The following is a 16,216-nucleotide window of genomic DNA, read 5'->3' as shown; positions in this document are numbered from 1 at the left end:
GCACCACGACAACTGGCTGTTCTCCCTCCCTTTTTAGAATGTCCTGCACCCGCTCCGAGACATCCTTGACCCTTGCACCAGGGAGGCAACATACCATCCTGGAGTCTCGGTTGCGGCCGCAGAAACGCCTATCTATTCCCCTTACAATTGAATCCCCTATCACTATCGCTCGCCCACTCTTTTTCCTGCCCTCCTGTGCAACAGAGCCAGCCACGGTGCCATGAACTTGGCTGCTGCTGCCCACTCCTGATGAGTCATCCCCCTCAACAGCACTCAAAGCAGTGTATCTGTTTTGCAGTGGGATGACCACAGGGGACCCCTGCACTACCTTCCTTGCACTACTCTTCCTGCTGGTCTTCCATTCCCTCGCTGGCTGTGGACCCTTCTCCTGCGGTAAGACCAACTCGCTACACGTGATACTCACGTCATTCTCAGCATCATGGATGCTCCAGAGTGAATCCACCTTCAGCTCCAACTCCGCAACGCGGACCGTCAGTAGCCGGAGGTGGACACACTTCCCGCACATGTAGTCGTCAGGGACACTGGTGTTGTCCCCGTGTTCCCACATGGTACAGGAGGAGCATATCACATGACCGAGCTGTCCTGCCATGACTTAACCCTTAGATACACTTAAATTGCCGACAACAATGTTAAAAGTTACTGACTAATAAAGAAAAAGAAAAACTACTCACCAATCAGCAGCCAATCACTTACCACGTTGGCTGTGACGTCACCTTTTGATTTCTTTCTACTTCTTTTTTGACTTCTCTCAGCTGGAGCTGCACAAGTACGCCTCTCTCGACTCCCGCCTCTCTCGACTCCCCGGACTGCTGAGCCTTTTATAGGCCGCTGCCTCTCTGGACTCCCGCCTCTCTCGACTCCCCGGACTGCTGAGCCTTTTATAGGCCGCTGCCTCTCTGGACTCCCGCCTCTCTCGACGCTCCCCGGACTGCTGAGTCTTTTATAGGCCGCTGCCTCTCTGGACTCCCGCCTCTCTCGACGCTCCCTGGACTGCTGAGTCTTTTATAGGCCGCTGCCTCTCTGGACTCCCGCCTCTCTCGACGCTCCCCGGAATGCTGAGCCTTTTATAGGCCGCTGCCTCTCTCGACGCTCCCCGGACTGCTGAGCCTTTTATAGGCCGCTGCCTCTCTCGACTCCCGCCTCTCTCGACGCTCCCCGGACTGCTGAGCCTTTTATAGGCCGCTGCCTCTCTGGACTCCCGCCTCTCTCGACGCTCCCCGGACTGCTGAGCCTTTTATAGGCCGCTGCCTCTCTGGACTCCCGCCTCGCTCGACGCTCCCCGGACTGCTGAGCCTTTTATAGGCCGCTGCCTCTCTGGACTCCCGCCTCTCTTACATGACCCAAGAGCTGGCGAGTGAGTCGAAGAAGCTGATCACCATCACGACACACAATGGGTTGTTTGAGTACAACAGATGTCCGTTCGGGATTTGTTCGGCCGCCGCGATCTTTCAGCGAAATATGGAAAGTCTCCTCAAGTCGATTCCAAAGACCGTGGTTTTTCAAGATGACATCCTCATCACGGGTCGTGATACTGAAGAACACCTCCACAACCTGGAGAAGATGCTACGCAGACTGGACCGGGTAGGGCTGCGACTGAAAAAGGCGAAGTGCGTCTTCTTAGCTCCAGAGGTAGAATTCCTGGGGAGGAGGGTGGCAGCAGACGGGATCAGACCTACTGCGTCCAAAACAGAAGCGATCCAGAGAGCACCCAGACCCCGTAATACGACGGAGCTGCATTTGTTCCTGGGGCTCCTGAACTATTTTTGTAACTTTCTTCCCAAATTGAGCACGCTGTTAGAGCCGCTACACGTGCTCCTATGCAAAGATCGCAATTGGGTCTGGGGGGACAGCCAGGAAAGGGCTTTTGATAGAGCACGCAATTTGTTATGCTCCAACAAACTGTTAATGTTATATGACCTGTATAAGAAACCTGATTTAAAATGCGATGCATCGTCCTATGGGGTCGGGTGTGTGTGTTGCAGCTTGTTAATTCCAAGGGTCAGTTACAGCCGGTAGCTTATGCCGCCAGAAGTCTGTCCCAGGCAGAAAGGGGCTATGGGATAGTAGAAAAGGAAGTGCTAGCATGTGTATATGCAGTAAAAAAAATGCACCAGTACCTGTTTGGCAGGAAATTTGAGCTGGAGACAGATCACAAACCCCTAACGTCCTTTTTGGCCGACAACAAGGCCATAAATGCAAATGCATGGGCCCGCATACAGAGGTGGGCACTCATGTTAGCCGCCTATTCGGCACAGACCAGGCACTGAAAACTGCGCCGATGCACTCAGCAGGCTCCCACTAGCCACCACTGAGGGGGCAACTGAGCATGATGCTGAGATGGTCATGGCTGTTGAAGCTTTCGAAAGCGAAGGCTCACCTGTGACAGCTTGTCAGATTAAAGTCTGGACAAATAAAGACCCGCTACTGTCTTTAGTTCAGAAATGTGTCCTGAATGGGGACTGGGTAGCCACGTACGGGGCATGCCCTGAGGAATTTAAACTGTTTCATAGGGCAAGGATGAACTCTCGTTTCAGGCCGATTGCCTACTGTGGGAAACCGAGTAGTCAGGGCCCAGATGGGCAGAGGTGTTTATCAGAGAACTTCACAATGAGCACTCGGGCATTGTCATGATGAAGGCAATTGCCAGGTCACACGTTTGGTGGCCAGGGATAGATGCAGACCTGGAACTTTGTGTTCGCAAGTGCAACACATGTGCTCAGCTGGGCAACGCACTCAGGGAAGCCCTCCTTAGCCCCTGGTCCTGGCCCGCCAAGCCATGGTCACGCATCCATGTGGACTACGCAGGTCCTTTCATGGGAAAAATGTTTTTGGTTGTAGTAGACGCCTACTCCAAACGGATTTGAGTGTGCCATTTTAAATTCAAGCACATCCTCTGCCATGGTAGAAAGTCTATGGGCAATGTTCGCCGCCCATGGTCTAACGGATGTCTTGGTCAGCGATAATGGCCCATACGTCACAGGCACTGAATTCCAGGACTTCATGGCAGGCAATGGAATCAACCATGTCAGAATGGCACCGTTCAAGCTGGCCTTAAATGGCCAGGCAGAATGAGCAGTGCAGATAATCAAACAAGGGATGCTCAGAATCCAAGGGGGTTCCCTACAAAGCCACTTATCATGCCTCCTGTTGGCCAATAGATCCCGACCACACTCGCTCACAGGGGTTCCACCCGCAGAGCTGCTAATGAAAAGGATGCTCAAAACCAGGTTATCCCTTATATACCCTACTATGAAAGAAATTGTTGAGAGCAGGCGTCAGTCACAATGTGACTACCATGACAGGAATGCAAGGGCGCGATGTATTGATGTCAATGACCCTGTTTTTGTCCTTAATTACGCTGCAGGGCCCAAATGGCTTGCAGGCACTGTGATTGCCAAAGAGGGGAATAGGGTTTTGGTCGTTAAACTTACCAATGGACAAATCTGCCGCAAACACGTGGATCAAACTAAAAGGAGGTTCAGCAACCCCATAGAAGAAGCAGAGGAAGAACACGATGTAGAGTTTACTCCACCACAGGTGACCGAACACCGGAACCAAGTGGAGGAGAGCCCAGTCACTGTGGGCAGTCCGGACAGGCCTGAGGCACCGCAAACAGCAGACACTCAGGCCAGCGCCCAACAACCGGAGCCCCAACTCAGGCGCTCTACAAGGGAGCGTAAACCACCAGAGAGACTTAACCTGTGATCCCAATAAGACTTTGCGGGGGAAGTGATGTCATGTATTCAACTATCATTGTAACCCATGTATAAGCTGACCTAAGTTGAGCATCTTGAGAACATTGACCACAAGGGGCGAACTTGTGGGAGACACTCCTAACCTGGACTTTCAGGTATAAAAGGGGAAGCTCCACCCACCTTCATCACTTGCGGTCTTGGTAATAAAGGTAACTGGTCACAGAGCGACCTTCTCTCAAGTATGGGCCTCGCGTGCATCTATACTGTATAGTAAGGACTTATCAGACAGACTCCAGCGTGAATGGATCATATCACCGATCAAATTTAATGAATGGGCCAGCCCCGTTGTTCCTGTGCTGAAAAGTGATGGCACAGTCAGAATCTGTGGAGACTACAAGGCTACGATCAACAGGGTTTTGAAACAAGATCAGTATCTGTTACCGTACACTGATGACTTGTTTGCAACGCTACCCGGAGGGAAGTCGTTCACAAAACTGGATTTGATGTCGGCCTATATGACGCAGGAGTTGGTCAAGATGTCAAAAAGACTTACATGCATTAACACGCACAAAGGACTGTTTATTTACCACAGGTGCCCGTTTGGAATTCGCTCGGCTGCAACAATATTCCAGAGGAATATGGAAAGTCTACCGAAGTCTGTTCCCAGAACCGTCGTGTTCCAAGATGACATCCTGATCATCGGTTGTGACTCCAAGGAACATCTGAACAACCTGGAGGAGACTCTACTGCATTTGGACAGAGTGGGACTCAGACTTAAACGCTCGAAGTGCGTCTTCATGGCACCGGAGGTCAAATTCCTCAGGAGGAAAATCGCCGCTGATGACATCAGACCTACTGACATGAAAACCAAGGCTATCAAGAATGCACCCAAGCCGCAAAACGTGACGGAGCTGCGTTCATTCCTGGGTCTACTCAACTACTTTGGTAACTTCCTACCTAAATTGAGCACCTTACTTGAACCACTGCACATGCTATTGAGAAAAGGCAACAACTGGGTATGGGACGCATTGCAAGTCAGAGCTTTCGAGAAAGCCATCAATCTGCTTTGCTCGAACAAGCTGCTAGTACATTATGACCCATATAAACATTTAGTTTTGGCCTGTGAGGCATTGTCATACGGAATTGGTTGCGTGTTACAACAAGCCAATGAGTCGGGGAAACTGCAACCTGTCGCATATGCATCGAAAAGTTTGTCTAAAGCAGAAACAGCCTACAGTAAGGTAGAAAAAGAAGCTTTAGCATGTGTGTACGGTGTTAAAAAGATGCATCAATACCTGTTCGGTCTGAGGTTTGAATTAGAGACCGATCACAAGCCGCTCATTTTGTTGTTTTCCGAGAGCAAAGATGTCAATACCAAAGCTTCATCCCACATCCAGTGGTGGGCGCTGACATTATCTGCCTATGATTATGTCATTCGCCACAGACCTGGCACAAAGAATTGTGCCGATGGTTTGAGCCGGTTGCCGTTGCCCACACCGGAGGTGGAAACGCCACAACCGGCAGATTTAATGTTAATCATGGATGCTTTTGAGAGTGAAGGTACCCCTGTCACGGCTCAACAAGTTAAGACCTGGACCAGCCAGGACCCGATATTATCGGTGGTAAAGGGTTGCATCCTCAAAGGGGATTGGTCTGCCATACCTAAGCAAATATGCGAGGAGGCTAAACCGTACATTCGTCACAAGGACGAACTGTCTATTCAAGCAGATTGCATAATGTGGGGCAATCGCATTGTAATGCCTAAGAAAGGGAGAAAGAAGTTTGTGCGTGAGTTACACAGCACACATCCTGGTATAGTGATGATGAAGACCATCACCAGGTCCCATGTACGATGGCCAGGAATTGATTCTGAGCGGGAAGCATGCGTGCATCAGTGCAACAATTGCATGCAGCTCAGCAAAGCACCAGCAGAATCGCCACTGAGTCTGTGGCCATGGCCATCCAAACCTTGGTCCAGGTTCCATGTAGATTTTGCAGGTCCCTTCCTGGGCAAGATGTTTTTAGAGGTGGCAGATGCTTATTCGAAGTGGATAGAATGCATAATCATGTCATCCAGTACGTCCACGACAACCATAGAGAATCTCAATGACATGTTCGCGACACATGGTCTTCCTGACATAATGGTGAGCGACAATAGATCGTGCTTCAACAGTCAGGAGTTTCAGGAGTTTGTAAAACTGAACGGCATAAAACATGTAAGATCAGCACCTTCAAGCCTGCGTCCAACGGGCAAGCAGAACATGCAGTACAAATTATCAAGCAAAGCATGAGGAGAGTAACCCAAGGGTCACTGCAGACCTGCTTGTCCTGCATACTGCTGAGTTACAGGACAAGACCCCACACACTCACAGGGATCTCGCCTGCTGAATTCATGATGAAAAGAGGTCTTAAGACCAAGTTTTCTCTTGTACACCCGGTTTTAAGTAATCATGTTGAATACAGAAGATAAAGTCAACAAGGCTACCACGATCGCGCAACTGTGTCACGCGAGATTTCTGTTAATGTACTGATCTTAGTCATGAATCACTTGCCAGGCTCTTCAATATCTCACTAACCAGTCTTGTTACTTTCTCATTAACCAGTCTTTTACTGTCTCCCTAATCGGGCTCATTATTTCACTAACCAGGCTCTTCACCATCTCATTAACCAAGATTCCCTACTACTTACTAACAACGTTCATCACGATTTCACTAAATAGGCTTCCTGTTGTTTAACTTACCAGGCTCCTCAACATCTCACTCAACAGGCTGCTTAACCTTTTGCTAATCAGGTCTTCACCATTTTACTAACCAATCTTTTCAGCATATTATTAATCAGTATTCTCAGCATTTCTCTAACCAGTCTCATCACCATCTCACTGCAGGTTGGCAGCATGGTGTTAGTGGTGTTTGTCAGTTACTTTGGGAGCAAGGTACATCGCCCACGTGTGGTTACCCTTGGAGGCTTGCTGGTGGCAATGTCTGGATTCCTCACCACCATGCCGCATTTCATCATGGGACCATATATCTACGACCAAACCTTTATTAGTAAGTAAATCGTGGAGACACCAGATTTGTGATTCTACATCTTTGCTACCAGAGCTTCACAATAAGATAGAACTATGAGGTATGACCAAAATTACTTTCTGTGTAACAGCACAGTGTGGGCGGGATGCCAGTGCAACATACACTGCACAGTGGTCTATCATGATTTGTTGAAATGCAGCAGATGACATTATGATGCCACTTTTAGCTTCTGTACAATCCAAAATTGGCATTAAATATTTTTTAATATTCATTCTCGGGATGTGGATGCTGCAGGCAAGGCTGGCATTTTTGCCTATCCCTAGTTGCCCTGAGAAGGTGAGCCTTCTTGAAATGTTGCAGTCCTTTGTAGCAGTTTGATAGAATTGAGTGGCTTGCTATGTCACTTTAGAGGGCAGTAAAGAGTCAACCACGTTGCCATGGACTGGAGCCACATATAAGCCAGGGATGTGATCGGAGCCCAGGAGAGGCGTGAGTTCGGGGCCAGGGGCCATGGGGCAGCACGGGCCAGCCCATACTGCAATATATGTGCACGCTAGATCTGTGCAGCAGAGCAGGTCTCCAGTCGTCTTGGGTAAACCTTGCCACTGGACCAAGACCCAGCTCCGTCAAGCCCGTGTGGGGGCCAGTGTGCAACAGCCACCACGCGTTAAAAAGATCCACACACAGGCATCTTCCACCCTTCAATATGTAGTTCAGGATCTGGAATTTTAGGTCCTTCATTGAAACACCTGTGAACTTATCCTTTTTTGGCGTGGAAGCAAGTCATCCTCGTTTCGAAGGACTGCCTATGATGATGATGATGATGATGATGAGGTTAAGTAAAAACAGCAGATTTCCTTCCCGAAAAGATGTTGGAGTGATACCGTGTAAGACTTTCACCCCAGTTCTAAGAAAGACTCGGATTCTAGATACAAGTTAACTTTCAAGATTTACCGAACATATACGTGATTACAAATAAGCAAATACATCTATCAAAGTTACAAATAACATATCAATCTGAGACCAATAGCATCATCGATCCAAGCAGTTCTTGATCAGAAGATGCATTGCATTCGACATTTAGACCTTTGATATAACACACCTACTTTTGGTCATAAAATATGATGTAACCCTTACTTATTCCTTTATCTGAAAACTGGCTCAAACCAGATTTGTCCAGCTCTGCAGTATATCACTTGACTAGTCTCAGCACAGAACCGTTAGACAGGAGGCCCCATCTCACTCTTATTCGGGGTTACTTCATCTTGTTTCCGCTACACTTAGAATTTATACACTTCTAAAATCATGTGATATAAGTTTCATCTGATATAAGAGTCTATTCTCTGAACCCAATTCTACAGGAATACAGTGCGTTATTTCTACACTAGCAGCCTTGTGTTGCTCAGGCTGACTGTTCTGCACAGAGCTGTCTCTGGCACCTGTTGTATTCGCTCTCTCTATATACCAATTAACACATGATACTCACATCAAGCTGTTAATCTGTTGTAGTACACACTTTCGTACCAAGGACATTAATGGACCAGTTGCTTTTTTACGACAATTTTCATGGTCACTTTTACTGATACCAGCTTTTTATTTAAACTGAATTTAAATTCTTAAACTGCCACGGTGCGATTTGAGCTCACATTCTCTGGATTATTAATTCAAGACAATGAATTACTAATCCAGTAACATACCATTACACTACTGTACTGCATATATATATATATATAAATATGTTGAATCAAATGGAGTGGCCCATCACCCAAGCCATATTCAGTGTGTTCTGTCCCTATCTGCAGGGTGGTTGAGGGCCTATTGCACAGGCCCAGGTCCATCTCAGAGAGCTGCTTTTTTCTAACATTGATTATTACCAAGTTGTGTTAATTGGCATGTTATATGTATAACACTTGAGTCAATCACTGCAACTGAATTACAGCATCTTACCTGCGAAGTATTGGTAAATGTGGTGCCAACACTTTAAATGTCTGCAAGTTAGAAATTACTTTTGGTGTTATTAGTGGATGAATGCAGAATACATTCATATGATTTTCTGTGTCTGCTATTTAATGGAGGCATTTTTTTAATGGGTTAATCCCGCAATTAAAATAGTGGACAGAGGAATATCATACAATGATAACAACAATTTCTAGCTTTCTGTCTACTTTTTAATAGATTCAACAGACTCTAACCTCTGTCAAATCGAAGAATCCAAGACCCCTTCCTCTCCAACAGATTTGGAGTGCATGCAGGATAGTAGCACTGGCAACAATGTGGTCGCCATCTTCATATTCACTCAGCTGCTGCGAGGAATTGGGATGGTCCCTATCCAGCCCTTTGGAATTTCATACATAGACGACTTTGGGAGTGAGAAAAACATTCCAATATATATGGGTAAGTTTGATGCACAAAAATCTCTGCAATACCAACCTCTTAACTATAACATCCCCAACTACACCACTGCAACAACTTACACTTATATACTGTATTTAATTAGTAAAACATTCCAATATTCTTTTCAGGGGGAAGGGAGGTAATGGACACCAAGCAAGAAGCTGGGACTAGGAGTTTGGGTGGTTGAAGTGGGAGGTTCTGAGAAGACTTTTGAAGGTGGAGAGGAGATGGAGAGGTTCAGAAAATGAATTCCAGATTGTGGGCCATCATGCCGGAAGGATCTACTACCAATGATAGAGTCGAGAGAGAGGGGAATAATGAAGTGAATGCTCAGAAGAGTGGGGTTATGTGTTGAGGCACAGGGATAGAGGAATTTGCAGAGGTAGACTGGGGCAAGGCCATGGAGATTTTGTAAACAGGAATGTGAATTTTGTATTCAAAGCACTGGGGGGTGGAGAGCAAGCAGAGCCCAGTGAGGACTGGGCGATGTGTAAGCAGGATTTACTGCGGGATACAATGCAAGCAAAGGAATTCTGCATTAGTTATATTTTGTCTAGGATGCAGGTGGAGAACCAGGCTAGGAGGATGCGGTAAAAGTCATACAAGGAGGTAATATAGGCCATGGATAAGGATTTCAGCAGCGGTTGTGAGGAGACAGACAGAGGTGGATGCTGTTTTGGAGGTAGAAATCGGCCGTCCTGATGATTGACTGGAAGTGGGCTTTGAAACTCAGCTCAAGGTTGGTCAGGACACTGAAGCTGCTCACTGCCAGGCAATCAGGACAGAGAAGGGAATCACAGGGTGTGAGTGCAGAGTTTCTGATGAGAATTGGGCAGGATGTCTTTGGCCTATGTTTAACTGGAAGAAGTTCTGTCTTATTCATATATTGATGCTGTATGGGCAGTCAAACAGTACACCAAAAGTCATGGAATCTTGTATGACCATGCTCCACCTTTATGGGTATTGCCACCATGAAGTAGTGTGTAAATGAGCTCTGGAAGTGGACCTTGGATGAAATCTTGGGTACCCCGGTGGGTAACAATGAGAGGACTGGAAGAGAAGCAATTACAAAAGATGTGAGCCATAATTTAGTAAAAATGGCAAAAATGAGATAGAGATAGCCCATGGCACAGGTAAGCCTGCAGCTCAGAAGGTAGGCCATGCTGAATCTTATAATTGGAGTCCCTCCCACTGATTTGAAAATGTTAGATGCAAATAAAAGGCTTGCCCAGATAGCTTGGCCTAGAACACATTTTCCTGGAAACATTAGATCTAGCCAGGCAGCAATTCTTAAAGGGCAGCAGCACACCATTAAAAAGGAAGCTGCAATGGTGAAGAATAATTGATTAATTGTTCAAAACAGCCAGATGAGGAACGCGGCTCCATTTGATGTTGAATGGCTAGAAGTTCTGTTGCACCAAAGGAGGGTGGTATCAGGAGTAAGGCTTGCACACATCTTGCACACATCTCTTGTGGGGCAGTTAAAGGTAAGGTGGGAACGCCACACCATCTACAGGAGCCATTTCAAGCGCTGAATGCAACTATTGCCCTTTTACACAGTTTAGCCTCGATTTTCTGATCGAGCAACATCCTGACCAAAAGTAGGGAATTGCATCCACCTGATGTGATCAGCACTAGCCCAGCTTTAATTTCCAAGGTCAGCACATTATAATATTTCAGGCAAACTCCAGACATCAGAAATGCCTCGGATTAGGAGCTCTCCTATTGGGTGGGCGATAATGCACTCCAGAAATTTAAAAGGGCAGGCATTAGAATTAATTTTGGTGCACAGAAGAAACTTAATTTGAAAGAGATTTTTGTGGGGTCAGGAGATTGTTTGATTGAACTTTAAGTACTACTAGAGGGAGTCAGGCAGAGGAGGGAGGCTGTGCTTGGCCCCAGAGATAACGTACCAAAGGCAATGGAAGTAGGTAGACAGATCCTCAGCCCAAGAAGTGTTGAATCTTCCATCTCGATATTTTCAACAAGTTCAGTACTCAAATCCAATACTGTAGCATGGTATAGTTGTACACGGTCTACAGAACTGACTCCATTAGTGCACAACTCATAGGTCAGTACAGGGTCATTACCAGAACAGGCCTGTAGATAATACAGGTAATACACTGTCACGGCTCTAAATCAGGGTAAGTTCTAGTAGTTCTGAGAAGGGGCAATTCCTGCACTATTCACTTTCACATCAGACTTTTGTACACTGTGTTTTTATCCCTCACTGTCAGCTTCTCCTATTTCTTTAGGAATACTTTACACCATCGCTTTTGTAGGTCCAGCTTTGGCTTTCGTGTTCAGTTCAGCAGTGTTGCAATTCTACGTGGATATCGATAAATCTCTAACGTGTAAGTACCCCACTAATGAGTGGTTCCAGAGTCTCATTGGTCAATAGTGTGATCACCCATCGGTGAATGGGCTGAGGTCCCATTGGTAAATGGCATTGTTTTATCATCAGCTGAACCAAAGAAGAAAGAGGGAGATGCTGCCCTCATCATCATGGCTCCTCTACAGCTTCTGCCTGGTGCACGTGGAACTTCTCAGAGAGCGACACAATCAACCCCTCACCTACTCCCTTATCATGTGGCCGCTGCCCCATCTCTTTTGTTGCTTTCCAATTGGGATCGGCTCTGAGGTCACAAGACTCGCAAACGACTCTGCCTGCATTCCAGGCCATTGTGTATTGGGTCCCTCCCCCACTCCAGCTGCCCAGCAGTCGAGTTGCCTGCGTAGCATTTAATTTGAAGTGTGCACGAGCTCTGGGACGTGTGCGTGTCTGCGCACCTTAGAAGGAACAGTGCCTCCCCTCCCCCTTAAGCTGTGCAACAGACTCCTGTGCCTGTTTGCACCGGATGTAAAGATTTTCAGGGTGATTAATGCGCAGTAGATGGGAAATTAGCCCAAATTTTCACCAGCATGTTGGTTTGAATGGGTAGGTGAAACATGCAGTCATGCCGATGCGCAGTCGGAACTTGACAGATCGCAAGTTCGGGATTTTGTGCATGCGGAAATTCTGAATTTGTGCTCAATTTCGATGTACTCGAAGAGTACGACTGGCAGTGAATCAAGGCCAATGATTATTCACATGCTCAGTGAGAATGAAGATCTCCCCACGTGTCATTGTAAGGGTCCTATGTGAAGTGAGTTTAGACACAAGACCATGGCAAAAGCATGTATGTTACTGATAAAGCTCTTTGTATCTTGTGATATGTTCTCCTGGTGGGTGATCATTGAATCAGCAGCAGTCACTAAGATTTCTGTGCCTCGAACCAATGAAACAGGCTTTGTGGAGGTAAAAGAACTTGGGGAACAAAACAAAGGAAAATATGGAAACAATATTAATTGAATAAAAACACTTACTTCCCTGTGCCTTTATCTGCAGCTGAGTTGACGCCTTCAGACCCAAGGTGGGTTGGTGCCTGGTGGCTTGGGTTCCTTCTCATTGCTTCACTGGTGGCTCTCAGTTCCATTCCATACTTCTTCTTTCCGAGAACAATGCCCAAGGAAGGGGTAAGTAGCAATTTGTCGTTTGCACGTGCCCAACTTAAAGCTTGTTGAACCTGGCTGTCTTACTGCGTTCTGCTCATTTGCATGATGTGGACGAGCACTAAAGCATAATTCATTCCCCTCATTTGTTGTTTGCCCATTTTGTGTACTACTACCTTTAATGACTCATGATTCTGGTTACTGTAAACTCACTCAGGGGCAACCTGATCCATCTTTATTCCAGCCCAGGCGCGTGACAAAGACACCCAGCTTATATACAGGTAACCAAGCACACATGCCACATGCGTACAGCCCAATGACCTCCGACTGCGGTGCCCTCTGGTGTCTAGTGACCCCAAGCATTAATACATAACAACATCCCCCTTTTAAAATCTTAACAACAGTCTTTTTACAAATTAAGACAGTCTGGGGCTTTCCTCTCACGAGTTGATTGTCTCAGTTCAACTTTGGCTCTGAACAAGTGTTCTGAGTCTGTTGAGACTGAGGGCTGAGTCGCCGATCTGATGGGAGTGGTCATGACCACATCAGAGACTGAAGGTTCAGAGTCAGTAATGTCAGCAGAGTCCTCTGATGAGTGAACAATGGTTGGTTAGTCACTGACTGCATCTTTCTCACTCGGTTCCAGTTCATCCGTGTGCCGCAGTTAAATCTGGTCAAGATGTTTCCTGCATGTTTGTCCATTCTTGAGCACGACAATAAACACTCTGTTACCCTCCTTGGCTGTAACAGTACTGGTGATCCACTTTGGAACTTTTGACCATAGTTCAGTACATAAACCAGATCGTTGACCGAGATGTCACGTAACAGGACAACATGATCATGACACCATTGCTGACTTTGACGTCTGTTTTCAACACGATCATTCAAATCAGGATGAACAAGAGAAAGCCTGGTCTTGAGATTTCTCTTCATCAGTAGTTCAGCAGAAAAAACGCCAGTAAGCGTATGAGGTCTTGACCTGTAACTGAGCAATATACATGACAACCATCTCTGCAGTGCGCCCTGAGTTATACGTTTCATACTTTTCTTGATCGTTTGAATGGCACTCTCTGCTTGACCATTAGAAGCAGGCTTGAATGGAGCTGATCTCACATGTCTGATGCTGTTGAGTTTCATGAACTCCTGAAACTCAAGACTCGTGAAGCAAGATCCGTTGTCGCTCACAACAATGTCAGGCAAACCATGAGTAGCAAACATGATACGAAGGCTCTCAATGGTAGCTGTAGACGTGCTGGATGACATAATAACACACTCTATCCGCTTGGAATATGCATCTACTATGACAAAAAGCATCTTTCCTAGGAACGGGCCCGGAAAATCAATATGGATCCTCGACCATGGTTTGGATGGCCAGGACCAAAGACTCAGCGGAGATTCCGCTGGTACTTTACAATGCAAGTATTGCACTGATGCATGCATGATTCCAGATCAGAGTCAATTCCTGCTGAACAGCGTTGGACCATTACCCGGGGCGATCCATAATGGTAGCTCGTGAACCACACCGTCATATGACACCTCGATTTCTGCACTGCCGAGCACCGGTATGAGTTCCTTAGGGTAAGTACGCAACCTGGCATTGACAGGACTCAGCTTCGGTTTCACAGCCTTAATGTCCCACAGCTTGTCAAATGTCCTTTGGCTCATTATCGACTGGCTCGCATCCGTGTCCAGCTCCATTGTTACAGGTACGCCATTCAGCTTCACATTAACGAATATTGGCTGGCTCTTGCTCAGGAACGAATACAGTCCATTCACTTCCTCCTCGGGTTGCGTATTCGTGCCATCGCTGAACTGGTCCTCATCAACCACGTGGTGAGCCGCACCACGCTTGCTCCGTTGTGGACACATCCTGTGAAGATGCCCCACTTTCGAACATCCATTGCATGAGTATTGTCTAAACCGACACTGATGAGGCCGATGATTGCCCCCACAACGCAAACAGGGTGAAATCTGGTTCGAACCAGTTGGCGGGCTCTGAGCAGCGGCACGTTTCGCATAAGCAGCTCTGCCCAAAGACGACGCCATCTTGTTTACAGTACTTGCCGTGGAACTCCAACCCGTCCGTCATCATGCATGCCTGAGCAATCGTGATGACCTTTTTCAAATCCAGCCAACAGCTTCCTGAGGATCGCATCGAGGCTGATGCCTATCACGAAGACATCACGCAGCATGTCTTCCAGCATGTTCCCGAACTTACACGGCTCAGCGAGACGTCGCACGTCGACGACAAATCCCGACACGTCCTGGCCCTCAACATGAACATGCGTGTAGAAAGGGTAGCGTGATATGCTGCGTGATATCCCCTCTTGTGGCTTCAGATGGTTACCCACCAACGTACACGATTCCTCGTACCCTTTTTCCGCCGGACGTACAGGCGAGAGAAGATTCTTCATGAGCCCGTAGATTTTCAGACCACAAACGGTGAGGAGAACTGCCCTGCGCTTAACTGCATAGGCCTCTGCCTCCATGCTGTTGGCCACAAAATACTGATCCAGGCGGTCGACAAAATCCGCCCAATCCTTGCCCTCCATGAATCTCTCCAGGATTCCAACAGTGCCCATTGTGCATGAGAAGGTTCTTAAATTACCTCATCGCCAATTGTAATGACTCAAGAGTCTGGTTATTGTAAACTCACTCAGGTGCAACCTGATCCATCTTTATTCCAGCCCAAGAGTGCCTGCGTGACTAAGACACTCAGCTTATATCCAGGTGACCAAGCACACATGCCACATGCGTACAGCCCGATGACCTCTGACTGCAACGCCCTCTGGTGTCTACTGACCCCCAAACGTTAATACATAACATTACAGTTCTTGCAGGCTTCATTATTGATACAATAGTGCTCTCTGTACTTTGCTGCTGCTATCCTGGAAGCAGCCCAGAAAAATGTCTTTGAGCAATCAGTAGCAGATGCAGGGTTCCACAATTTGAGAAAATCTTGCTGTGCAGCAGAGGAGGGATGTTCTCTTTCACTGTGATAATGGTGAGGTCGGTTAAAGGATAGATCAAGGGATCTGGCAAAAGGTCACTGATTGACCCAGAATTTGAGGTGGGTAATAACAGCGTTCGCCTTTGAAACTGACTGCAATTTCAGGATGTAGCACATGCACATCTTAACACGGAAATCATGGAGTTGCAGTCAGTCATTTGTTGCTCCGATACTGTGCCCACGCTCCCACCCCCCACCCCCCCCCCCCCCCGCACCTCCCACACTAGCCATAAATCAGTTTAATTGGGAGGGAGGGAACAGCAAAACTGACAAAAACTTTGTTTTTTCTGCAGTAGTGTTGCTGTTAAATACCCCATTTAAAGATAGACCTTGTTCGATTAGGTGCAACTGGGGCTTTAACAGCATCTTGACTACCTAACAAACATTATGGTCCTAAAAAACGAATTTTAATTTTGTGAAGTGTCAAATTTATCCATTTTAATCAAAATTAAAATTTTTAATTTTTTTTTAATGTTTACTCATCTTTATGTCAAGTTTACCTTTTGCCCAGTGAGAGTCCCAATCTTTGGTTTGCTTTCTATAACATTTTTTAAAAGTCAGAATAAAAGGAGCTTTTC

General features: G+C 46.8%; 1 protein-coding gene across 1 annotated transcript in view; it reads left to right on the top strand.

The window, feature by feature from the left end:
- The window catches only part of LOC139265514 (solute carrier organic anion transporter family member 2B1-like), an 87,490-nt gene that overhangs the window by 25,195 nt on the left and 46,079 nt on the right, over positions 1–16,216 (top strand). The window contains exons 4-7 of the mRNA XM_070882531.1: positions 6,601–6,763; positions 8,918–9,136; positions 11,392–11,490; positions 12,525–12,652. Coding sequence (XP_070738632.1) covers positions 6,601–6,763; positions 8,918–9,136; positions 11,392–11,490; positions 12,525–12,652 — 609 coding nt within the window. The remainder of the gene's footprint in view (positions 1–6,600; positions 6,764–8,917; positions 9,137–11,391; positions 11,491–12,524; positions 12,653–16,216) is intronic.

The sequence above is a fragment of the Pristiophorus japonicus genome, chromosome 6 (genome assembly GCF_044704955.1).
Source record: "Pristiophorus japonicus isolate sPriJap1 chromosome 6, sPriJap1.hap1, whole genome shotgun sequence".
In the NCBI taxonomy this organism is placed as follows: Eukaryota; Metazoa; Chordata; class Chondrichthyes; family Pristiophoridae; genus Pristiophorus; species Pristiophorus japonicus.
This window is presented reverse-complemented; position numbering and strand designations above follow the sequence as displayed.